Raw genomic sequence first — 25473 nt, 5'->3', positions numbered from 1 at the left:
CGGGCCTCCTCCCGTGTGCTCCAAATGCTTCAAGGGTGATATAAGACCCTGGAAGCTCGGCCTGGTGACGTATCAGCTGATGAACAATAAAAAAATATCAATATGTTGGAGACGTATCAGCTGCCGAGAGGTCACGTTGGTCAGCGCCGCCTTCCCTCCCTCTGGTCACATCGCGACATCAATGCCGACCTCCACGTGCTCTGGGCCGGCATGAATGCGACACGGTAAGCGGTGTGTGCATCAGAAGGACAGCGCGGGAGGGGCAGTGAGGGTTTTTGATGAGCCAGGGCGGTCAAAGCGGGCATGGGATCGATCCGAACTCCCGCAAAGCCCCCCTCCCTCACTTGTCTCAGATTTGCGGGAGAAATCGCGTCCGGACCGCTCCGCGGACCGATACATTCTCGCGTTGGATGAATTCCGTGGTTCAGACAGATGCGAGCGGTTTGCGGGTTCGCCTTGGAGATGTCCTAATAACTCAACGAAATTTAAAGAGGTTGTTAGATCTATTGTGGGAAGGGTCGACGATGCTCGACAACCTTTCCATTAGGGTCTAAAAACCCTGATAGGCACTTGGTGAACACTTAGTCACTCAACTATGTATGTTACCAATATCGAAATCAATAAGACTTGGATGCACTTTCATGAACATTTGAGCCCTTGACTTTACACAAACAAATTAGGGCACTAAATTTTGGGCAGTATGAGTAGTATGCTAGGGTTGAGCGTCAGATAGGCGCCTAGCGCTCGGTGAAGCCCCAAAACCCTCCTCCCCCCTCTGGCGCGAGAGGCCGCCCTCAATCCCCCCCTCACTGCCAAGTTCCCGCCAGTCTCCTCCATTCCCCTCCCCACCTCTCCCAAATCCAATCTCCAAATCCTCATCTCCCTCCCCATCTCTCTCATCGGCGGCGAGGCGGCCCAAAGGGGGGAAGAGGGGCGAAGATGCTGTGGGTGGACAAGCACCGGCCGAAAACCCTAGACAAGGTCATCGTCCATGAGCAGGTCGCGCAGAACCTCAAGAAATTCGTAAGAACCCGCGACCCGCCCCTCCTAAAATCACTCTCCTAGGGTCTCCCCCGCCTCCTTGTGTGCTGATCTGTTCTGTCGGTGTCCGTTTGGTTCAGGTGGCGGAGCAGGACTGCCCGCACCTGCTCTTCTATGGCCCGCCGGGGTCCGGCAAGAAAACCCTAATCATGGCGCTCATCAAGCAGATGTTCGGCGCCGGTGTGGAGAAGGTAGTTCCTTCTCTTCAGGATAAATCTTTGAAGATCTAGATTTTTTTACCTTTTTTTTTTGCCCGTGGCCGGGGTGTTTATTTTTCTGCTGACATTTTCGTGCATTTTGATGGCCCCGTTGCAGGTGAAGATGGAGAATAAGACTTGGAAGATCGATGTGAGTCGTGGCCCTTCTTTCAGCCCATCTCTGTCTTTCCTTGTTATTGTCACTATTATTGCAATGTTGCGATGTGTCATTGAAGAATTGACAGAAAGTAGTATGCAAATAAAAAGTTATGCGGTTGTCACTACATGTGTCATGCATACAGGGAGTCTTTCTTTTTCAGTTTGTGCTATTGGTGAGCATAGCACTGATCCACCATGATATGAAACAAAGCATTTGCCATTTCTCTGTATGTCGATAGCTTATTAGTGTTCTGTGGCATTACCTAAGTTGTCAATTTGGGATAGCTATGAATATGTCTGAGAGTTTGATGTGCAATTTCCTTTGTACAGACCGGGACGAGGACATTTGATCTAGAGCTGGCGATGTTGTCAAGTTCCCACCATGTGGAAATGAACCCCAGCGATGCTGGCTTTCAGGACAGGTATGTTGTTCAGGAGGTTATCAAAGAGATGGCCAAGAGTAGGCCGATTGATGCCAAGGGCAAGAGAGCATTTAAAGGTTGGTACTTCTTCTGATTTTGTTCTTATAACTCTCTAGTTCCAAATATTGTTGTCTTACAAAGAAGTTGCCACTAGCTTTTCTTCCCCTGGCACCATTGTCTATTGCATCCTGTAATGATGAATCATCTCTATATAGCATGAAGTTGTCTTATACAATGCTAGATGATTTACTCGTTACTACCTCCGTTGCTTAATATAAGACGTTTTTGCAGTTCAAATTGAACTGCAAAAATGTCTTATATTAAGGGACGGAGGTAGTACTTTTCAGTGGATGATTTCAACAAGTGCATAAACAGATGATGCTATGCAAAGTGACCATGCCACTTGCTTAGGCTGTATGCTTGCTTTATTTAAAAACAAATTCCTCATTCAACATAAACTTAAACATACTTTGTATATTTGCAGTGCTTGTCCTAAATGAAGTTGACAAGCTGTCACGAGAAGCACAACATTCCCTCCGTAGGACAATGGAGAAATACAGTGCATCGTGTAGACTCATATTATGCTGTAATAGCTCCTCAAAGGTGACAGAAGCTGTAAGGTCCCGTTGCTTGAATGTGCGAGTGAATGCACCTACCGAAGATCAGGTTAGTAATGGATATTTGATGCCATTTTTACTGCAACTAGTGTCAGTTGTGGATCTTTGGCTTGATTTCATGGTCGGTGCTACTATGTCTAATAGGGTGTTCAAAACTTGCATGGGTTCCTTTGCTTCTGAGTTTGGTAATTAGTTCAGTTATGGTAAATTGAGCTTTATTCATTTTCATAAGTGTTGTGAATTGAATCTGTAAAGTCGGGACTTTACCAGGGTTGTTTGAACTGCTCTATGTAAGGTTTGAATATATGCTTTTATCAGTTTATTTGTACCATGTTCACAGCAAGGAAATGGTAGTGAAATTTTTAACTGTGCTCCAACCTCATTATTCTATGTATAGTTGAAGAAGTTATGCATACTGCACCCCTAAACCTTGCCCATTTGCAGATTGTACAAGTACTGGAATTCATTGGGAAGAAAGAGAATCTGCAACTTCCATTTGGATTTGCTGCTCGGATAGCAGCTCAATCAAACCGCAACTTGAGGCGAGCAATATTATTTTTTGAGACATGCAAAGTCCAGCAGTAAGCCCGACTGCTACCTTTAATTGTTACTGCAGTTCTGTTAATGTTGGTTGTGCTGTGTCCCTAGTTTTATATTTGTATCATGTATCTCACTGTTTACGCCCTTTAGTTTTTACATTTATCTGGTTTTCCCTTAAGTTTTTTTCTTCTGTTTCTATATTGCAGATATCCATTTTCAGCAAATCAAGTGGCGCCTCCTCTTGACTGGGAGCAGTATGTGTCTGAAATAGCAACTGAAATCTTGAGTGAACAAAGCCCTAAAAGGTCTGTCGTGTTTCATTTCCAACTTCTATTGAGCTGCAGTCCCTAATGTTTGCCTTTTCCTTTCATTTCCTGTTTACATGTTTTCATTTTTCATTTTTAGTCACCACATAGTTGTTTTCCTTTTTTCTGTAAAGATACTATTACATTATTGTTCTCCCTCGAGCCCTCTTTTCATGCATCATAATGGCTCCCGGCCATCAGTGGATACCCATTGTAGAATTATTAGGAAGATCTTCAGAATTGAAGAGATTTCGTAACCTACATGCGGCCAGCAGCCAGCATTGATGTCATGAGATGTCTTGTACTTTACTTATTTAATCTAATAGGCGTGGTAATGGATCTGCATCTGCTTGGAATGTTATATTTTCGTCTTGTGTCACACCATATGGAAGCGACATCTGCTATTTTTGGTGGTTCACCATCTGTTACGCACTTTTGTTCTTCACAATATCTGTTTATTAATTTTCCTTACATAGTGAGTCATCTAAGACATTTTCTGGTTTCGCTTTGATTTGACTTTGAATAGTAAAATTAATATTTCAGGCTATATTCTGTACGCCAGAAATTCTATGAGTTACTTGTGAATTGTATCCCACCTGAAAGCATCTTGAAGGTGACACAATGCTTCTATTGCTGCTTTACCTTCATTTTTCGATGACCTTTAATGTGGGTGCAAGTTAAACTTGTTTTTGACAATTGCAGAAGTTGTTAACCGAGTTAATGAAGAAGTTAGACTCTGATTTGAAGCATGAAGTTTGTCACTGGGCTGCACACTATGTGAGTAATTGTTATGCTAACATTTTTTCCCAGCTCCCAGCCAATTTAGTTTCATATGTTCTTTGTAACGTAGGAGTACAGTAGACTTTTCATGTTCTATCTCCACTAATTTCACATAGTACTAGCTCTACCTCTTAGTTCTATGGCCTTAATTTTGTATTTTCTTCCTTATTGATGCTTATTTTCATTCTTGTGATGAATCTGCTTGTTAAGCTCTGGTGTCATGTCTTTGGCAGGAACACAAGATGCGACTTGGGTCAAAGGCCATTTTTCATCTGGAAGGTACATGTCAGGTTTCTTGTTGGTCTAGCGTGTGCATATTTGTATTGTACCAATAGTTTGACTTATCTGATTATTATCGGCATAAATGGACCTAGCTATGTCTTCTCACAATACGATTTGATGGCACCACGTAATAAGTAAAAACCATAGATTTGGTTGCACTATTAAAAATATAGGTCTTGTTTCAAAGAGAGACAAGTTAATAGAAACTTTCCCTCAAAATGTAGTGGAATACAATCCTACAAATTGAACCAACAACATATGAAAAACTCCTTACAATCCTCCACAGTTCTTAAGGAAATCCTTCGGATCAGAGATGCCCTTAATCTGGCATATATATACCTCATGATCTGTGTACATTGTATTTCAATATTTTGGGTGGCTACCATTGTGGCGGCACTAGCCTAGTTGGTACTCAAAAACTGATCCCTGACTCGTCTGCACCCATGTTTTGCTACTGTTTCTGCAGCTTTCGTGGCCAAGTTCATGAGCATTTACAAGGAGTTCCTTTGTGCCGCATTTGGTTGAGCAAAACCAGAGCATACGGATGTTTGCCGCTGCAAGATGCTCCTAGTTCGCAGTCTCTGTCGTCGCAATCGCTTTGGTCTGATGTGTGGGCGCTTACATTTTGTATGTTACTCAGTCAGTGTAGTTTGTACTGAATTCATGTGAGCAAGTACTTATTTACTTTGAATCATCTGCTACTGAAAGGTGGAGTCGCCCACCTATGATCGTCTTGATTTTGTTCTGCCTTGTGCTTGGACGTCAAACGAATTTCAGCATCTCATCCTATAAATGCCAACAGGGTGCTAAACGATATCACTACCTCCTTTCTGGTTATAGAAGGCTTACACGTACATATTATAAGTTATGTGAGTATATCATAAATATTATAGCATTAGAAATTTGAAATATTATAATTCCTAATGGTATAACTGTTCTGATATGTGCTAGAGATACCTATAAATCAGAAACGGAATTGCTAAATCTCAGCTGACTGAGACTTAATCAAGTCTCAATTGATACTATATTCTTTTTTATATGTTCTATCATTTGACTAAGATTTGGAGCCATGCCCAATTAGAAAGGAGGGAGTAAATCGTAACAATGATTAAATACTTAAACAGCCAAGCGCTTTTTAACAACATCAATGTATTCCATTTACAGGTAATACTTGATGCATTTGTAAATGTAAATACAAGGGCCTGTCTATACACATGTATTAATTCAAAATATTCTCAGAAGAGTTGTGCTAGTATGTGTTTTAGTTCATGTTGGCGTGCACAAATGTGTCAGATTTGTATAAAAAAGGAAGGGAGGATAATGATAAGCCTTTACGTTCAAAAATGTGATTCTTACAATGTTATCTTTCGCCTTTTCAGACTTAACTAGTTCTACTTATTCTGAAATCACTATGGAATTCTAACACAGAAAAGTACTCCCTCCGTCCAAAGGAATTTTGGCAACACCATTCATCTGACCCAGAGTGTTTATTAGAAATTCTCCTAAGAAATACTGTATAATCTTTAGAAGAATACTATGAACATCATACAATCCAAATACTAGTATTCTGCGAGACCGAGTTAGCGTGGCCAGTCTCAGTTGTTCACCTCATCACCTGACGTAGTGGCTCCGCTTGATAAAGGCAAGCTTATTAACAGTTAAGCGAAGCAAAGTTCTCTTTTAAAAAAAGAAGGTAAATTATCCAACAAAACGGTTATGAACGAAGAAGGTAGTACAACAGAGCGGATGCTATTATTATTACAAGAAGATCTGTCACAAAATCAAATGACTGTTACGAATTTATACAGCAGCGACTGCTCGCTAACACATACAGGTCAGTGCTTGCTGGCGGCGGCGGCGTTAGACCCTGGGCCTCACCCTGCGCCCGCTGGTGTCGCCGCCATCCGAGATCTGGCCCCACACGCTCTGGCTCTTGCCCCCGCTGCTGCATTCCTCCTCGCACCCGGCTACTGTCCGGAGGATCTCTGACTGTAGCGCCGGGCAGTTGTCTTTGAGGTAATCGAATCCGTCGGTCCGGATTACAGCTGCAGATACATAAGGGCATCTGGAATGTTATACAGTTCAGGACGCTTGTTTGGGCACCACCAAGAAACAAACAGTAGAAACATATGCAAAGGCAGTCTACAAGTACTCCCTCCGGTCCTTTTTACTCTGCATATTAGAATTCTCTGAAGTCAAACTTCACAAAGTTTGACCGTATTTATATGAAAAAATATCAACATCTGCCATGCTAAAGTTATACAATATGAAACTTTAAGCCATGACACATCTATTGATATTGATTTCAAATTGTGAATGTTGGTACTTTTTTCTATAAAGTTGGTCAAACTTTACGAGGCTTGACTTCAGTCAAATCTTATATGCGAACTAAAAAGGACCGGAGGGAGTACCATAAAAAAGCAGTACACATTAAATTACTGACGTTATAGGATGTCTCGGATGAAAATATTGTCAAATTGAGAGCATGACACACAAATGAAAATTAAAATGCTTTGAGCCAACTACTGTAGCTTGCTGTCTGATTGGCATAATGGGAGATTCAAAACGTTGCCGTCATCAGGCTAACATTGTGCCCTCAGCACAAAAAGATACATGTATCTGTATTCCTAAGTGGTACATCTTCTGTTCTAACTATTGCTACAAACAAAGGCATCATATGGGCCACTGTTCCTTTCCATGAGTATGCATAAGGGTGTATACTTGTGGAAACAAATGGCAGCATGCTGTTTCATACACCACCTTTTGGACGCAAACTGGAAACTACTGACAGGAGTTCTCAAGCAGATATGAATATAAATGCAATTATCCGATAACTACATAGGACGAGCACATCGAATTGCATCGCTTGTTAAGCCTTATTACCTGAAAGGTTCTCAGCAGCAAATTTTAGGCAGACGGACTTGAGCTCTGTAGCATGATGCCGATCAGCCAGCGCTAGAGTAGTTGCCACAGATTTTACAGAAATCTGTTTGCACAAGTAAGATTCACATAACACTCTTAGCCTTGGCAACTCATATTTGTCTGCTGCAGCCAACAATTTCCCAGCTAAAGTATCAAAGATGGGACAATCTGAGCTTGATGCAGACAATTCGTCATCACCAACAAGATTGTCCCTGTACATGAAGTGAAGCACAGCCTACAACATAGAGTATTTGCATAAGATAATAAGATATAAATCAAGCTTGTTAAACTGCGAAATCCAAAGAATAAGATCAGCATAGAAGAAACATACCTGAAATACTTTTGGCTCCATGTCATCGATGACAATCTCTTTGATTTCGTTACTTGTGTCGACTTCACTGTTTTCTTCATCTGATTCAGGATCAAGAAATTCAGATCTAAAAAAAGAAGATCGGGCAGCCAACACTAACTTATGAGCATGAAACTTCTCTCCTGCTACACTAAAAATAACATCTGCACCCTCTTGAGAGTCCAAAAGCGTCCCAAAATGGTAGCCTATGTCAGAATCCGGAACCTCTAGAGAATGTGGCCTAGAGTATTCCATGGTTGATGTTACAACGCCCACAGTACAATTTATCTTCAAGCAATCGTCTTTAAGAAAGTCCGATGTCTCAAGAGCAGTACGTCGAAAAAACCTTTTATAACCCCTGAAAACAGAAATTAAGATTAAAAACCAATTTCAGAAAAAATATTTACATTTTTACTACTTGAAACCCTTCGCATTTTTAAAAAAATCATTAACATGACCAGTCGTGTTCACACAAATTTCTATAATCAATCTACCAGGTGTGTGTTCCCACAAACTTTTATAATCAATTTACCAGGTGTGCACAAAGTTGCTAATCTCGCACTCTTTTATACAGTAGGCCATATCTATATCTATACCTACAAGTTCTCTAGCTGCTCCCAGCTTAACCTAAAGTTACTAGAAATTTTCTGATTGATCTCATTCATTGGATCTAACACCTAAAATGACACTGTAGATCTACAAGTATGTTGATCAATTAAAATAATTATATGAAATGTTCAAACAGAGGCTGATGGAAGTATGTAAAGCAAACACATTAACCAGGTAAATATCTCTGCTGAAGGATGTGTTGAGAATATCATGACAAGAGGATATCCAAATAAAACAGTCCTCCCAGATAATGTGTTTGGCAAGGAATTTAGGGTGGTACTAGTTAATTAAACACGGTTAATTTGGGGTTGCAGTCCAATGGGTTGGACAAGTAGTTAACACTAATTCGTACACCAAATCCTAATCAGTGCACTCCCAAGGAGAAACAGGCCCACAGCACAACCAAAATAACTTCTAACCGTAGCCAATTAGTAATCGACTAGTTATTGGTGCAGTGTCAGAATCAGCACCTGGCTACCTACAAAATAAGGCGAGAACCATGCCAACAGACCTAAATCGGTAGAATCACATCAGATAGTTATGAGTTGTGATCGAGGCTCATCATACATTAGGCGTAGCTACTGACCAATTGCTTTAAAATGAAGGCCAAATCGCAAGGCAACGGGAGCAGGAGGCCTCGTAAGGGCCGTGATCCCCGAGAGAAAGCGATTGCGGTGGGAAGGTAAGGCTGGATGAGCATACCACATGGATCCGCGGTACTTGAGGGTGTAGGGCCCGGCGTCGAGGGCGCGGTCGAAGTGGGAGTGCACCTTGTGCTTGCCCCGGCCGCTCTGGTCCTGGAGGGTGAGCTCGAAGAGGGCGCGGACGTCGGTGCCCTCGGAGGCGAGCGCGATGAAGACGGAGACGTAGGCGGAGTTGTCCTCGGGGTTCTTCCCGTCCGGGTAGAAGTAGATCGCCCACTGGTAGCCGCCCACGGCGAAGGTCTCGCTGGCGATGTGCTTGCCCACGCCCATGCCCTTGGCGAGGGAGTAGCCCTGGATCACGAACCGGTGCGACCCGTTCACCGTCTCCGTCACGGAGCGCGAGCTCGTCGGCGAGGCCGCCGCGGCGTCCCGCGCGGGCGCCGTCGCCCCCGCCCCGCGCTCGATCACCACCGCCCCGCCCCCGCCCTCGTGCTGCGGGGAGGCGTCGCCCCCGCCCCCGGCGTCGTCGTCGTCCATGCGGGAGGGTGGGAGGCTAGGGTTGGCGGGCGGAGGAGGGAGGGGATTGGGGATTTCGTGGCTTGGCGCTCAGCTGCTACAGCACGCGGGGGAAACGAGGGAGGGAGGAGGGTGCGGTGGGTGGAGCGAGAGAGAGAGAGAGAGAGGTGAAACGAGGGAGGGGGGGAACCGCCGGGAAGGTAACAAATTAACCAACTGTTTCGGCCTGTGAGTGACGCATTCATGCTGTGGCGCCTGATTTTTTTTGTTGGAGAAGTATCTGGTGATACCACCATTTCATGCTCCCATTTTTAAAAATTCAAATTAAAATGTTTCAATGAATTTCGACTTTTTTTCTGTAGAAAACGGATTCTTTGAAAACATTGAATCTTTCCTTGCCCAGATCCAAGCTCGAATCGAACGGTTGCATGTAGCAAAACTCCCACAGTGTATTGATTTGGTAGGATGAATTCAGTTGACGTCTCCAAACAGGCAAGCATGCTCGTCAATGTGAGATATAATAACAAAACAGAAGGGAAGTCAAAGGCATATCAACAGGCACTCAGGCAGCGATTCTCCTCCGAACGTACTACAGCATAAATAAAGCGCATGATTTGCCGCTGCAAGGCGATACTACCGGAGAAGCAATCATTGCGCATCAACAAACAACGCTCCCTGTGCCAACTCACGCCACATTACTGTACTGTACAACCGGAGTACCGGGCAATGATTTCAAACAATGGCTACAGCCTGGATGGGGCAGCGCCTCTGCCCCGGCCGTACGGGAAAAATTCAATGGCTGTGCCCCGTCCCTGTGCAAATCTCTGCATACACACGCGCCCCAGGAGTAAAAACTCGTATTTCACCTCCCGGTGAATGAACTTACAGCAATTTCGCTATCGCTTTGCTAAATTTGGGCGCAAAATTGACCTGCAACATGGCCTAGCTCCTACCGGCGAGCACCTACGTAGTGTCTCAGAACGAGCTCACAAGGCCCACGCCTAGGTCCTCCGCGAGCTCGTCCCACAGAGGGATGAGGATCAGCACGACGAGGAACACCGAAGCTATCAGGGCGCCCCTCCTCCAGGTGCCGACGTCGCTAACGTCGTCCAAGCATGGCTTCTCAGGTGTTCTCTGGGAATACACCACAAGGTAGACAGGCATGGGTTAATGTATGAAACAAATGGATCCTCCTGCCTGGTGCCTCCTAACCGTCATCCATTTTCCTGTTTACCTGACATAGTAGCACGTATAGACCCCAGGGAAGAGATAGCGGCCCCCCAAGCTATAGAAGGGGGAAAAAAAGAACATTAGAAGTGAACGATTTGATCGTTTGAGTCTTGGGTCAAAAGTTCCCAGAAATAAATAAAAAAAGTCAGGTAAACAGGATGTTATGACATACAATTACACGTACAATACTGCATGTAGTTTAGTATTAATGGAAATGTATTTTCTCTTCTTCTTTTTAGAGGTAAGAAACACAAACTGTACTGCAATGGAGACTCTGAAGCCAAAGCTGGGAAGGCTAAGTGCAAGTTGTTGGTCAGAGAAAGAAAGCAACATGGACTGACGTACCACTCCAAGTCCAAGCAACGAATAAGTCGTCAAGCCAAATCCAAATAAAGCATCCTTGCCGAAAGCACCCTGTTGAACACACCACAGAACTTCAGACTTGGTAAAGGAACCTCAGGATTTTGCTGCTAATCAATCATGTTATTTCAAAGCTACTAGCTCCGTCCAAGAGCAAGATGGACTGAGGTAGTCCAAGGTTAAGCACCAAAACGTCCAGAGGTTCCAGATATTAATTACTGTAAGGTTAATGCAGATTGATGAAACAAGCTATGGAAATTTCAATAACTCATGAACAAAAGCGTAAAAGGGGCAATGTAATGAGATGTTGAATGTATCACTTGTTACTGTGCAAATGAAGCCCCCATTGATGGATATATCTGTCAGTAAAGTTGTAAATGAATAATCAATGTTAGGTCTGAAGATTTTTCACAGACAGGAGACACTTGCTCTGTTCTGCAATGGAGATGTACAGGACCTGCCAGTGGTTGAACAGTGTACCAAGTTGTAATTCTTATTTTTCTAAACATTCAAAAACCCCAATCACTCAAAGATTCACAAAGTAGAGCTTAACACTGTTTCCACTTTTCAGATCACTGACAGCTACAGGCATCTCTAAATAAATGGATTTTGTTCCTGCATACACTAGTTTCTTGACCTCTTGATCATGATCTCTTTTTTTTTGACGGGTGATCATGATCTTTTGTCAGTAGCTCATGGCTGCATGCTACTGTCCACCTCGGTAATACAAGTCACACAGATTGGACATGTCACAAGTGCAGATATTCACTACCACTAAAGATGGAAGACAACTTCTCATTTTATTAAGTTTAGTCATAGCATCCTAAGTCACGCTTAAACGACTCAGAAACTCTTATAAGAGAGGTGAATGATAAAAAGGTCCTGAAGACAGTATTAACTGTCAATGAAGGGAAACCGAGAGCCATTCTCAAAAAGAGTAGATACTGGCACATACTCCTGCCCACTAATTATGCTCTCCAAGGAAGAGCACTTGGAAGGAGATTCATTTATTCATGAGAGTACTGGTCATGGGGTGTATAGGAGGAGCGGAGGGGAGAACTCTTTGAAATTGAAACATGGACTTCATATGTGGACAAAAAGAGATGGAATGACATATTTCTGGATGAAGGGAGTACATGCATAAGGTCCAGCATGATTATTTGGTTGCATCCATAAAAAAAAATATGGAGTATTAATTTTTACCTGTAAACCTCTTCCACCGTCAAGACATCCAACAGGAAGCATATTGAAGGCAGTAGTTGTCAAACCACACCTGCAGAATTTGCAGGAACAGTAAGACAAACAAAACCTGTTTGGTTACAAGAGGTCGGGCAATTCATGAACGATACTTCACCAGCCAGCGATCACAAGAGGGTGGATAGAAACCGTAGCAGCATGCAAAGCACTGAAAATCAATTTAGGTTCATTAGAAAATAGAAACATAGAGTTTATATCGAAACTACAAAATGCAGAGTTGAGCAGTTGATAAAGTATACAAAGTTAATAACCTCTATCATGGATGATGGGTATACTAGTATATTCATCAGAAGTTGTATCACCAACCATAGTTTTTAAAGTGGTATAAGGGGAAGCTAGGTGCCTAACCCCTGTTTTAGTTATCAAGCGCTTAAGGCAAGGTGGTAAGGTGAGACAGCAGCTTGGCAACATAGGAACAGAGCAACCGGCACATGTATTAGAGAGAAAATGGAACGTGCTGACATGGGCTACTATCCATTGTTCCACACAGAACAGAACATCCCCATGGCATAAAGGCACATTATCAGTGCTGAAGTGACGCTGAAGCAACACCTACAAAACCATGGTACTAACACGATTCGTAAGCTGTAACAATTCTTAATGCTTAACTATCCACACTCATAGAAGATCCCATTACACGTAATAATTCATCAAATATAAGTTGGGAGTTAAGAAAACCATTGACATTCTACTTGAATTGATCAAGCGAAAAATCCTCCTAAACCAGAAGAGTTTCAGCTAAATCTGGTACACTTCTCAAAAACTGCAGCTAAGAGTGAGAATCAGGAAAGTAGCACACACTTCCTGAGTGTTATAAAATGGTAGCTATAACAGGATAACACAATGGACTGAAGGAAAAAGTGCAGCTATCACATCTGAAACTAGAACAGATAAAAACTTAAAGAATAGTCTAACGAAATTAAATACCACTCCCTCCAATCCATATAAGTGTTGCAGTTTTGAACTAAGGTTGAACTAAACTTAGTTCAAAGCTGTGGCACTTACTTTGGATCAGAGGGAGTAGTTTAAATGTCAGAAAGTAAATGTCCAAAATTCCAGGTATCAGTCACCTGTAACCAAGTATTGCTCTGCTAATAAGTCCAAGCAACAAAGAACCCTGGAACAGATTGCTGGGTACTTGAACCAAATCAGTTGCCCCAGCAGGATTTGAGGAGAGCCACAAGCCTACAGAGAACATTGAAAAAGAAAGTGCAGCTCCAGCCAAAGGACCAGCCATTGATACGTCAAACATTGTCTTTCGATCTGGTAGAATGGATTTGAACTACAGAAGTGAATGATGAAAATAAGAAAAACTTCCACATGTGGTTGGAGATAAATATGCACAATCGTATGACTTTTGCAACATTGTTCAATAAATTAGACATGTCAAAATAATAATAACCAATAGGACAAAAAAGGTGTTTCCTTAAGATTTAGACTCTGGAATGTACCTCCCATGAATGATGACACCCGAAGTAGAAAAAAATATATAACTACTCAAGCAACTCCCAACAGATCTAATATTATTTACCACCACACACCGGGGGGGGGGGGGGGGGGGGGGGGGGTGGCAGTAAAAGAAACTTAAAAAGAGGCGTATTCCAATGCTATCATGCTTACAGGTGGAGAATCAGATAATGCAGATAAAGCGCAATATATTATCAAGAACTCAAGATTTTACCCAACTCTTCGTCATCATGGCATACTAGCAAATTAGTGATCAAGTATTTGAAATACAGTAAAGAAATAGCAGGAGCACAATACATTCCTGTCAGATGCAATCTTATACATATTATAACACTTCTTCTACTATTAAAGACACTAACCTGAGTGATTGAACCAAAAGTTCCAAGAGTAAAGTTCGGAATGAAGAAAGGAATGCCCAGTTTCACATTCTTTGGGTATGCTGCCAAAAAGTGTCCAACTTCCTGCATCATAATGTAACATGGTAGATCAGGTCAAAACAATTACAAACAGAGGGGCTTCATGAATAACAGCTCAAACCGCTAAATGCACCACTACTTAATTAAAGGATCCGCTGATACCATTGTCTGCTAGTTGATGCCAACGTTGAAAAGCTTGGAGCAGAGCTAATCGATCGAATACTTTATTTTTTAAACTACCAACTGTACCGAGTCATAAAGGATAGAGGAATTCCTCAACAACAAAAAAAGGATAGAGCAACTATTAACATTTGAGTCTTTACACAAACCTGTTCGTAGCAATTATGTTATGTTAATGCTGGAACTAGTTTAGCAATAACTCTAACAAAGGAAATACAATAAGAAGATGCACTTTGCCCCTAGGCCCACACTTCATATGGCAGCAAAAAAAACGTGAACACAACTGAATTTTGGGTGTCTTTTGTAACCAACTGGAGCATTGCAGAAAAGGTTAACAATGATAATTTCCATTGCATTTCTTGAAAGCTTGAACTGGTGCAAGAGATGTACTCCCTCCATTTCTTTTTACTCCACATATAAGATTTGTCTTAAGTCAAACTTCGTAAAGTTTGACCAAGTTTATAGGAAAAGACATCAACATCCACAATACCAAATTAATATCATTAGATGCATCATGGAATTAAATTTCATATTCTATACCTTTACTATTGTAGACGTTGATATTTTATAATATAAATTTGGTCAACCTTTATGAAGTTTGACTTAAGACAAATCTTATTGCGGAGTAAAAAGAAACGGAAGGAGTACTATTGCTCAAACAAGAGCTAAAAGACCAGAAGAAAAATAAATGCTCAGCAGAACTTTGATGTGATTTACATGAAATAGTTGGATAGCCAAGACGCCATAAGCCACTGGTAGAGCTGACTCCACAAATGGAAGTAAAAGTTGCATGTCAGGTGGGGGTCCAGTAGCATTTGGATCAGTGAAATATGAAACAATGTCTGGTGGAAGACTGCTTATCTGCACAGGCAAAATGAATTAGCAACATAGCATAGAAGGGTATTAAGCTCTGGTATCACATAATGGGTTAGGCCGATATACCTTTGACGCAATTCCTAGCTCAATACAGGAGAACACAGTGAGAAGGAAAAGTAACAGCGAAATAACGTATTGCCACAGGGTAGTAGGTCCAGGCTCAGAAACTTCTCTTCTGAGCAAACCAAAACTAACACGTGGCACCCCGCGTGGGTCATCCTCTTCTGAATTGGGCTCTTCCACCATGAAAAGATTGTATTTGTCACCTGTAAGTTCACGTAGCTGCCGTTGAAGTTTTCCAAAGATTTCTTCTCTGTCCCCTCGGAGATTCCCAACAAAAAGGACTCCTTCCCCAAGATCACCAAAAGGTTCTTCTCTTGTCAACCAGAATGTTGTGTAGCCAAAAAACTTTTCCTTGATGGCCTTGACATCAGCTTGATCAACCTTTTCTGGCCCTAGGAGTTCCAATAACTTAACTGTATCGATATTATCCACACTGAAGCTCAAAAGAGGAGGCTCGCTTGATACACCAGGAGTCTGAGCAAATGGATATGTTATAAAATATGTTTGAGAAAAGAATCAGCCATGTTCATAATAAACAAATATGCATTACAAGTGAAAAGAAATGTTGGTGTACGCCTTATTAAGAAGTACTTCCTCCGTTTCAAATACTTGTCGTGGTTTTAGTTCAAATACTTGTCGTGGTTTCAAAATACTTGTCGTGGTGTACGCCTTATTAAGAAATGTTGGAACGACGGGAGTACATATCATGTTTTTCTCTATTTCTTAAGAAAAGGAAATTATTCAAGCTTACTCAAAGAATTCTGAAATTTGGTGAGTAAGTTCTAACAGGTTTAAACTACTATGGCGGTATTCACTTTACTTGGAACTTGCAGTCATAATAGAATAGAGAACTAATAGCTGTAGTGATATGATGCAGTCATTAGTGAGTATAGCAGAGACAGCATGGGATTCATCATTTAGGTAGAATTTCATCTAACAACCTGACATGAGTACCTAAGTATCCAATGAAGGATACTAAATATCATAGCGCTAGGCTTTGGAAACACGAACAAGCACAATGTGGCAACATCCCTTCATTTTTGGCAACTGAATGTCGCGTCTGCCATATCAACATTAAGATAGTGCCTCTGCTCAAGAACATAGGACGTTTTGAATATCACTGTAGTCTCAACATGTAAATTTGACCATTACTTCCTTTTTATGACCATTTCATACTTGCACATGCATGGCTTAATCTTTGAGACAAGCATATGACTACTGGCAGGATCAACCAGGTAGCATGTCCTCGGTGACGTCCAGCGTCAGGAGTCGTCTTGCCCTTCCACTTGCATGGAAACGCAAAGGCAACAGTCAGGCCGGTTGTCGCTGTTGAGCGGGCATAGCTCATCCTCCCTGAGGATTGGCGCAGAGAGTTGCGTATCCTACCACGTAACTGTGGAGAGGTAGAGGCAACACTTGTTCCGGTTGTTCTCAGTTCGGAGAACTTTGGGTCGGGTCGAGGCAGCCAATAGGGCCACAAGCCTTTAGCATAAGCAGCATCCAGGCCAACAGTGTGAGCGAGGTTGCCTTGATAGCAGCAGGCATGTTACATGCCAGCACCACGAGGCAACGCCGCAAGCACTATTCGGCCAGGGTTTAGGGTTTAGGGTGGTAGCTGCAACTGTAGATGTATTATGATCTGAGTTTTTTTTTTGTGTGGCAACTCTAACAATATCCATATAATCAAACTAAATAGTCTTCTATGCCATCGTGGTCCAAGTTATAGAAGTTTGGCTACACTGGATGCTTTCTAAAATGTCGTACATATCTGATTTAAGGGATTAATTACTTCACTAGTATAGTAGTCATACTAACACTACACTATAAATCTATAATCACTGATCACAAGGATCATTCAGGAATTCGATTCCCCTTTCAAAAAAATGAGTTAATGAATGATAGCACTAATTGTGCATCCAATGACCCAATCCTGCCTCTAATTGCACACACTTCTATCTCTCAGTCCAGCAGAATGGGCTAGAAAAATACTCCTAAATCAGCAAGCTGTTCAGTCCAACTATGTTCAGCACACGAAATGGCCAATGGCTTAGTTCCTCATACCGCAGAGGACGGCGACGACGAGGAAGAGAAGCTCCCCGAGCGGCTCCGCTCCGAGCCCAGCTCCTCCGCGGCCCCCACCTTGGCTTCCACGGGCGCTGCCGCCTCCTCCTCGCCCCGCTTCTCCCCGTCCTCCCCGCCTCCGCCGCCCTCGTCGACGGAGAAGCGCCGCATCCGGTCGCACCGCCTCAGGGGCCTCCAGTCCACCAGGTAGGCGCCTCGCGGGCACCCCCACCGCGAGGAGGCCACGGAGGGCCTGGGCCTGGGGAGGCGGAGGCGGAGGCGGGCCGCGGCGGTGAGGTGGACGAGGGGCGAGCTCGCGAGCGCCGCGGCGGCGGCCGCCATGGCGGGGCGCACAGTGTGGTGGAGCGCCGCTGGGCTTGGCAGTGCGGTGGTCGGGGGCGGGAGTAGCCCCGGCGGAGTGAGATGGAGCGGTGGGAGGGGAGAGGGAGGATAGGGTGCGGTGCACGGGGAAGAGAGAGAGTGTGGAGGAGCTGGATTTGGCAGCTGAGTCGTCGGCCGCGCTTTCCTGGGCTGGACAGTCCAGCAGTCCACTGCGAAAATATCCTGAAAAAATGTTATCTTCGGCCGACCGGCCCGGATAGCCCACGCGCCGCGCCGGCCTATTAGGTTCCCGTTTTCCTTTTTTTCTCCTTCTTTCTTTCATTAATTCTGTTTTTACTGTTTCCTTCTATTTTTCCTGTACTTTTAATATTATATTTTCAATTTATAGAATATATGAACATTTTTAAGCTCAAGTTGTTTTGGATGGCTTCGGCACAACAAACTAGGAGGATGTCCTTTCGCTAGGTTTTTGATGATTGCTATCTTTTGGCTTGTGATTTTCCTTTTACTAGGTTTGAGCATTGTAATAGGAGAGCAAATGAGGTGGCGCATGAAATAGCTAGACTAGCGAAAGTTTTAGTGACAAGGGACTATTTTGAGGAGCCCATGGATGAAATTGTATCTTTTCTTACGGACGATGTAACTATTATCTCTAATTAATAAAGTTCTTGGTCTATTTAAAAAAAAACTAGGAGGATGTCTGAGAAGCTGAGCATCTGCATTTTTTGTTGAGAAAACGCCTTGGAGGCTCTTTATTCATTATAAGTAGGCGAGTTCATATCTGATTAAGATGAAGAGCCTCTCTAGCCAACACATGTGCTACTACATACGATTCCATCACAATCAATTAGCGACTGGAATACGTTGCGTCGCGCGCAGCACGAGCTTGGACTTCCTCCGTATGGCCAGGCCGAACGCCTCCGACATGTCGAGCTCCTCCGGCCTCCCGCCGTCGGGGAGCTCCCAGTCGAAGTGGTAGAGGAGGCCCGCGAGCACCAGCTCCATGTTGGCCAGGCCGAGCGCTATGCCGGGGCACATCCTCCTGCCGGCGCCGAAGGGGATGAACTCGAAGTCGCCGCCCCTGAAGTCCACTGCGGCGGCGGCGCTCTCCTCCTCGAACCTCTCCGGCCTGAACACCTCGGCGTCCTCCCAGTAGGCGCCGTCCCGGGCCATGGCCCACGCGTTCACCAGCACCCTGGTCCCCTCGGGGACGTCGTAGCCCATCACCTCGCACGCCTCCCGGCACCGCCGGGGCAGCAGGAACGGCACCGGCGTGTGCAGCCGCAGCGTCTCCTTGATCACCAGGTGGAGGTAGCTCAGCTTCCCCATGTCGCCCTCGGTCAGCTTCTGCTGGCCTCTGAACGCCTCCCGGACCTCGGCCTGCGCCTTGCGGAGGAGGCGCGGCTCCTTCACCAGCTCCGACATGGCCCATTCCAGCGTCGTGGCCGACGTCTCGCTCCCGGCCGCAAAAACCTCCTGGAATTAGTAGACGATGGTACTAAGAGAGCGTGACGTGCTTCGATCAACTTTGAAATGAGAAAAGGGGAGTGGTAAGTGGTAACCAGGACGACGGTGATGATGATGTCCGTGGTGAGGGCGCCGCCGTCCTTCTGCACCCTCAGCAGCACGCCGAGCAGGTCGTCCTCGCCGTCGCCGCCGCTGCCTTGGCCGCCCTCGGCGCGCTCGCGGATGATGTCGCTCAGGATGTCGCGCGCGTTGCGGTTGCACTGCTCGGCCTCGCGAAGCCCGCTGCCGATCCAGCGCGCCAGCGCCGACGACGGGAACAGGTCGGACAGGCTGTTGCCGGCCGTCAGCCTCGCGGTCTCGTCGAGGTCGTGCAGGAACTCCTCGCGCCGCGCGCACCGGCTGCCGACGGCCGACCGCACCACGACGTCGTTCACCACGCGTGCCAGCCGCTCGCCGATCTCCACGACGGCGCCGTTGTCGGAGCGAGAGCGAGCGCACTCGTCGGCGACGGAGCGGAGCAGGCCGCCGGCCTCCTCCTCGCGGATGTGGCGGAAGGACTGGACGCGGCGCGCGCTGAGGAGCTCGAGCACGCACACCCGGCGGAGCTGGCGCCAGAGGTCGCCGCAGGGGGAGAAGAGGACGTCCTGCCCGCCGCGGGTGAAGACGGACAGCATGGGCGTCATGTGGCGGCTGGCGAAGGCGGCGTCGTGCGTCTTGAGGACCTCCCTGGCGGCCTCGGCGGAGGAGACGACCAGCGTGGGCACGGCGCCGAAGCGGAGCAGCATGAGCGGGCCGTGCCTGCCCGCGAGCTCCCTCAGGGCCCGGTGCGGCAGGGCGCCGTGGCGCGACAGCAGGACGTGGTGGAGGCTGCCGACGAGCGGCAGCTGCCATGGCCCGGGCGGCAGTCGCTTGCGTGGCGCCGGCGGGGAGTGCGCGTACATCCTCTTCACGACGAGGTTGACGAGTAAGAAGACCAGCAAACCGAGCAACGGCAGTGCTACGAGCTCCATTGTTGGAGTATGGAAGGAGGAGCTAATCTCTTGCATGGAGGGAAGCATGTGTTTGGGTGCGAATTTATAAGGCGTCGTCGTCATCTATGCCTTCACGGCCGGCAGCTACGATCGGTCAGTCGGTCGGTGCTCGTGTACGGGTGTAGTGTTGGTGACTACGTACATGTGACTTACTGTTGAGGCCTTCTTTGCTTTTTGGTTTGTACGATTTCTATAGGATAAGATTTGCATAGGAAATTTTTTTTGAAGCCCTTTGGTTTGTAGGAATAGATTCCTATTCATATGTAGGATAGGAATCAATCCTTCATATTTTGAAGGAAAAAAACATTAGCTAAGACTCAATAGAAAAATTCCTATCCTATACATCAAATGATATCTCTTTCTTTTAGAAATTAAGATACATGTCTCATTTTCTATGTTTTTCTTATTTCTATAACATTCTTATCCTATAAATCAAAGGAGGCATTAGTGTTAACAATTAACCTAGGCGAATTGGAATTAATTTGTACGTACGGTGAAAGAAACCCCTGGAGGGTGGTAGACTTTTTGTTTCCAGAACGTGCTCTTGACAATATAGGCAAAAATGGTAAACACATGGACTAAAGCAACGGGACTTTGCGGATCAGTTGACTTTTTTTTAATTGAGCTAAATAGCATTTTCCTCTGAAATAAGAGCATCTCCAATAGGAGCATAAACGTTTCACGCGCTGCGCGCCATTGTAATACTTTTAGCACGCCGGACCCAATATTGGTTTAGCAGATACCAAAAAACACGCGCTCAAAAAACACGCAGTGCAAATTGTGAAGCGCGCAATCCAGCGCCCCAAATTTGTAGCTTGTGATAGCGCTTTTTGGTGCGTGCTCAAACCTTTTTTCTGCATGCACTATTTTTCAGTTTCTGCTGGAGCTATCCAACGCCCATAAAACCTGAATTTTAGCATGCAGAGCCGTTTTTGTGCGCCTGTTGAAGATGCTCTAACTGGTGGGGTGGGCGCCCAGCCCCGTAAAGCCCCCGTAATTGCCTGTTAATGTGGCAAAGCTCCAATCTAGGCTAACTAAAATTTCTACGAAATGGAGGCAAAAATGCTACACCTACATAACTTTATTATGTAAAGCTACATTCTGAATTTACTCAACCAATCACACCCCCCTCCCCCCTCTGAATTTCACGGGGTGGGCCTAGGCTTTCTTTTTTCCTTCCAACCAAATCAAGCCAGGTCATCATGTTCGTAAGTTACATATCAATATTTACGTAGGCGTAGCAAAGCTCGAACAGAGTGCATCTTAAACTGGAATCGCCAAATGGACGGCCCAAGATGTTCATCAAATTTTCGCTGCTTATCTGCTCTCTTCTTTCTGTCAAAATTTTCAAAATCAGTGACAATCCGTCCATACATTTAAGTACTTGCAAACAAATGCAACTCCTATTAAAAGCATAGGATGTTCAAAGTTCTATACATATCGGACTAAAATCAAAATAATTGGCCATTCGTTTTAAATGCCTCAATTCTGAGCCTGCCCCACTTCACTGGACTAAGTGCAGTGAGTTATTCTAGGACTCTCCAATGTCGATGTGGAAGTATATGAGTGTTGGAGGCAATGGCGGTGATGGTGGTCCCTCCGGAGGTGTTCCGGCGGCGTAGGAAGGGAGGGGAGAGAGCCCCCGCCTTCTCCTTCTTCCTTGGCCTCCCTTCTAGGAGGAAGAAGGTTTTACCCTCTTGTTTGTGGTGGTCAAGGTTGTGGAGGATGAGAGCCTTCTTCGAGATAGGACCTGACTCTCGAGAGAGGCTGTTTCTGGACGCTAAAAATGATGTATAAAAGCAAAAAAAAAACGATTACAGTTAGAAGAGTGTTGTTTCTAAAAAGAAGTGAAGAATCAATTATATAAGGGTGATCCAAGCGCCCAACACATTTACCATGTCCATAAGAGCACAAAACTTATTGCATAAGAATTAACTGATGGCTTACATGCATGAACCGATGACGCGGAATGGTTGTGCTTCATGGATATACTATTGCAAAAAAAATGTAGCTCAAAACTTATAGGCACGGCTTGCTGATAAGGCATGATTGCATGGTTAGGAAAAATAGGTAGTTACACTTATTTTGGAACGGATGGGGGTAGCTATTTAGCATTTGAGGAAAAGTGCCGTTTATAAAAAAAAGTGAAAAACTATATAAGTATGCTCCAAGTACCCAACATATGTACCATGTCTATGAGAGCACAAAATCTATTGTAAGAAAAATGATGACTTACATGCATGAACTGATGATGTGGCAGTGCTACATGGGTATGCTAATGCAAAAAATATAACTTATAACTTACATGCATGGCTAATTGACGTGGCATGGTTGCATGGCTAGGAAAAATATGTAGTGAGTTGTAGTGCATGTCATAATTTGTGCAATGTAATTTAAAACCGCACATAATGCACCAATGCATGTTGCATGGTAGAGGGCTCTTATGCATATATCAGGTGCCAGTGGAACGCAACAACCACAATAACAATGATGTTGTAAAAACACCCATATTGAGATAATTAAAAGTAGCGAGGATCACTCTCTTATTTTTTTTTATTCTGCGATGGGAGAATCACTCTTTTAAGTATATAAAATTTTGTATAATGCATTTCATAATGATTATGGAGACTGTTCTTTCGACGATTCTCCTAAGTTGTTCTTACTGGCTGACCCAGACTCGAGCAAGAGGCGGCTAGCTCCGGCTCCTCCTGGACACTGTGACGTACCGGCGGCTGTCTACCAAATGGATGTTTATGTTTTAATTTACTCAACCGAAGCGTATCATGGACACGGAATCCATGTTTACGCGATCAAGATTAAGTGACCTGGTACCCTAATAGAAATGGTGACTTAATTGTACCGGTGCATACTGAACTAGTGAACTGACCACACCCAGGGCTCCCGTTTCGTAGACTGATCATAGATTCAGGTATTTTATTCTCAAGTGTACGACTGAAACCACCAATCAGCCACGCTTGATGAAGAATATAATGTCCGACCAACAGCCGAGAGAAGATTCTGCATGCTATTGGTAATTTATCGTTATCTGATTCCAGATGTAGACGCGGTAGCAGAGAAACGACCGACTAAACGGTCGACGGAAGGCAGCCGGCGGCCGGGCTCCGTCGTGCCGTGACCATATCCAGAGCGCGCCACCACGTGAAAGCACGCTGAGGAGGTGTCTCCAAAACCCAATCGCCTGGTTCCTCCTGAATGTTTGTTATGCTGGTCCTTGAGAGGGCCTGAAAGATGCAGTTTTTATGCATGGGACTATGACAGAGAAGTACAACTCTTTCAAAAATAGAGCTAGTGGTTTGAGAAGAAAACACAAGGGCTATGGAATTATAACAGAGAGAAGGGGAGAACAGAAGAAATAGAGTTTCTCTGCCTGACTACAGTAATTACATACCAAAAAATGAGAAGGGGAAAATAGAAGAAATAGAGGCCGTGGAATTGCCCGCTTTTCTTCATCAATTCGGACTCTTGTAGCAACTAGATGGAGCATGAATTCGTTATGGTATCGGAGTCAAGATGTCTCAAGTTCAAGACCTTCTCGACGCACTATTAAAAAAAAGATTCTATGACCTACGCTGAACACATAAAGACTAAAAAAATAGATGTGAGGGAGAGTGTTGAAATATAATATTGTCTATCTTTGTTCGTTAGTTCAGACTTTTGGAGCAGCTGGCTGAAGCATAAATTCAATATACTTATCTAAAACTTAATTAGCCGACTCCATTTAAGCATCCTTTTTATCAACACTAGTAATCATGTTTTGAACGAATTTGTTTATAAACTTCTAGGAAATAGCATAAAGAGCAGTTAGTCATAGTCGATTAATTGTTTTTTTTCATCTGAAATGAGGTTATCTCTGTTCTCTACATCAATACAATGCACACATCCATTTTTGTTAACTAGCATGTTTCCAAAATTCACTTGAACCAAAGAAGGGTGACCTTGTTGGTGGCAGTAGTGCTGGCAATGTTGGCCATGACAATCTTAGCGAAGTCTGAGTCAAACTCATGAAAGTAGTTTAACATCGACGAGCAAGCAGTGGTCAGGAGACACGCCCCAAAATCTTATCGCTCTTCACCGGGTGTAGGTTAGTAATGGGCCTAGTTTTGTAGACTTGCCCTCGTGCAGCCGTGCATGCGGTCGCTAGGAGCCCAAGACAGGGAAGCCGAGAGCAGCATAGGGAGTGAAACAGTTACGATGGTGTGAGCGCGAGGAGGCAGAAGACAAATATGATATGATCGGTGATGGTTAGTGCTGCCCAACTCGTTTTTATAGTTGGTTGGGTAATATCCGGGGATAAACCCATGTTCCAGTTGTTAATAACCCGCCATCCCAAAATAAAAATGGTGTTTTGCGAACCAACCAACATGTGGTTGGATGGTTAGAGAGACAGTGATATTTTTCAGCCCATTAAGGTTCAAGTCCTAATGTTGACGAGGGGCCTACGGTGACTTCGTAAATCTCAAGATGATATGTCGGCTCAGTCTCTCAAAGGTGCTCATATATAGGGGTAGGGTATGCGTGTATGCGTTCACATAAATGAGTGTATGCGTGTGTATATGAGCGCTTGTGACTACTAATGTTCAGAAAAAAAATGGTTTTTACTAATGCAACTGTTAATGACTTGGAACTAACAACAATTAATTATATGTTTCAACCGGTAAAAAAAGGACACTTCGGCTGACACGCCTTTAGATTCGCGGTTCCGCCCCTTGATCTCCTTGTCACGTCCGTCTAGGTGCAGTGAGGACAGGCCATCGCCGCCGCCCTCTCTTTCCCTCGATGGCCACCGCGTGACACTGTCGTTGCGTCCAACAGAGGCCGCCACCGTCATGACTCTCAGCCGTGCACCTACATCAGTTTCAGCACCATGGTCTTGCCGACGGTCACCAACAATCCCATAACATCCAAGAACCCCGCCGTCCCGCACAGTGTGCCCCCTGTAGCAAAGCCCAACACCGCCCCGATTACCATGCCAGCCCTGCAGACCGCGAACGGCAGTGCCAGCAGCGCGCCGCCGCGCACCACCGACATGCTGCCCTGGTCAGGCCAGCCCTCACCGTTCGGAGATGTGACCTTGGGCTCCGATGAGAACATGGAAGGCATCAAGAAGGGGGCTAACTATGCCGAGACGAGGTTGTCCGCCGCCATGCCAGTCGCCACCGGTGATCGCGACGTGTCTAGAGCCTCCAAAGATCGCCACACAAATCACCTCTCCGGCGGGTCACCGCCACCGAGCAGCCGCCAGCGGCAACAGTGTTCATAGTCGATCAAATGAAAGATTAACCATGGACAAAGAACATCTTTACTGCTAGACGGGAGCAC

The 25473-nt window shown here is 44.8% G+C and overlaps 4 protein-coding genes across 5 annotated transcripts; 1 reads left to right on the top strand and 3 right to left on the bottom strand.

Annotated features, from left to right (window-relative positions):
• Positions 1–731: 731 nt before the first annotated feature.
• On the top strand, positions 732–5165 carry LOC125510910 (replication factor C subunit 5). The gene is made up of 11 exons (XM_048676200.1): positions 732–1023; positions 1122–1232; positions 1357–1389; positions 1728–1896; positions 2304–2485; positions 2881–3017; positions 3183–3281; positions 3825–3894; positions 3984–4058; positions 4295–4340; positions 4810–5165. Exons 1-11 carry the CDS (start codon positions 940–942, stop codon positions 4866–4868), a joined length of 1065 nt encoding a protein of 354 aa, XP_048532157.1. The 5' UTR covers positions 732–939; the 3' UTR covers positions 4869–5165.
• A 908-nt stretch (positions 5166–6073) lies between these two features.
• LOC125510908 (BTB/POZ and MATH domain-containing protein 5-like) lies at positions 6074–9561 on the bottom strand. Of its 2 annotated transcripts, none has more exons than XM_048676198.1 (4): positions 8926–9557; positions 7597–7972; positions 7227–7500; positions 6074–6388 (listed from the first exon to the last, which is right to left on the bottom strand). In XM_048676198.1, exons 1-4 carry the CDS (start codon positions 9402–9404, stop codon positions 6204–6206), a joined length of 1314 nt encoding a protein of 437 aa, XP_048532155.1. In that variant the 5' UTR covers positions 9405–9557; the 3' UTR covers positions 6074–6203. The 2 variants fall into 2 exon arrangements, with proteins under 2 accessions (XP_048532155.1, XP_048532156.1); XM_048676199.1 differs by having other exon boundaries at positions 6246–6408; positions 8926–9561.
• Positions 9562–10041: 480 nt separating this feature from the next.
• LOC125510907 (probable zinc metalloprotease EGY1, chloroplastic) lies at positions 10042–17776 on the bottom strand. The gene is made up of 10 exons (XM_048676197.1): positions 17294–17776; positions 15236–15706; positions 15011–15154; positions 14057–14158; positions 13301–13512; positions 12328–12378; positions 12177–12246; positions 10959–11027; positions 10618–10668; positions 10042–10517 (listed from the first exon to the last, which is right to left on the bottom strand). Exons 1-10 carry the CDS (start codon positions 17633–17635, stop codon positions 10359–10361), a joined length of 1671 nt encoding a protein of 556 aa, XP_048532154.1. The 5' UTR covers positions 17636–17776; the 3' UTR covers positions 10042–10358.
• A 702-nt stretch (positions 17777–18478) lies between these two features.
• Positions 18479–20112, bottom strand: LOC125507439 (zealexin A1 synthase-like). Its single transcript, XM_048672017.1, has 2 exons — positions 19198–20112; positions 18479–19111 (listed from the first exon to the last, which is right to left on the bottom strand). The coding sequence occupies exons 1-2, from the start codon at positions 20110–20112 to the stop codon at positions 18479–18481; spliced, it is 1548 nt and encodes a 515-aa protein (XP_048527974.1).
• Between the last annotated feature and the right edge of the window lie 5361 nt (positions 20113–25473).

The sequence above is a fragment of the Triticum urartu genome, chromosome 5 (genome assembly GCF_003073215.2).
Source record: "Triticum urartu cultivar G1812 chromosome 5, Tu2.1, whole genome shotgun sequence".
NCBI classification, from domain to species: domain Eukaryota; kingdom Viridiplantae; phylum Streptophyta; class Magnoliopsida; order Poales; family Poaceae; genus Triticum; species Triticum urartu.
This window is presented reverse-complemented; position numbering and strand designations above follow the sequence as displayed.

Bases quoted from the DNA above. Each gene is read 5' to 3' on its own strand.
- LOC125510910 (XM_048676200.1), top strand. From the start codon at position 940: ATGCTGTGGGTGGACAAGCACCGGCCGAAAACCCTAGACAAGGTCATC. The intron at 1,897-2,303 runs GTTGGTACTTCT...GTATATTTGCAG, and splicing joins GGGCAAGAGAGCATTTAAAG to TGCTTGTCCTAAATGAAGTT. The intron at 3,895-3,983 runs GTGACACAATGC...TGACAATTGCAG, and splicing joins CACCTGAAAGCATCTTGAAG to AAGTTGTTAACCGAGTTAAT.
- LOC125510908 (XM_048676198.1), bottom strand. From the start codon at position 9,404: ATGGACGACGACGACGCCGGGGGCGGGGGCGACGCCTCCCCGCAGCAC. The intron at 7,973-8,925 runs GTATGCTCATCC...TTCTGTTTTCAG, and splicing joins AAGTACCGCGGATCCATGTG to GGGTTATAAAAGGTTTTTTC. The intron at 7,501-7,596 runs GTATGTTTCTTC...TCTATGTTGTAG, and splicing joins TGGAGCCAAAAGTATTTCAG to GCTGTGCTTCACTTCATGTA.
- LOC125510907 (XM_048676197.1), bottom strand. From the start codon at position 17,635: ATGGCGGCCGCCGCCGCGGCGCTCGCGAGCTCGCCCCTCGTCCACCTC. The intron at 12,379-13,300 runs GTGACTGATACC...ATTGATTTTCAG, and splicing joins AGAGCAATACTTGGTTACAG to TGCTTTGCATGCTGCTACGG. The intron at 12,247-12,327 runs GTGAAGTATCGT...CAAATTCTGCAG, and splicing joins CCTCTTGTGATCGCTGGCTG to GTGTGGTTTGACAACTACTG.
- LOC125507439 (XM_048672017.1), bottom strand. From the start codon at position 20,112: ATGGAGCTCGTAGCACTGCCGTTGCTCGGTTTGCTGGTCTTCTTACTC. The intron at 19,112-19,197 runs GTTACCACTTAC...TACTAATTCCAG, and splicing joins TCATCATCACCGTCGTCCTG to GAGGTTTTTGCGGCCGGGAG.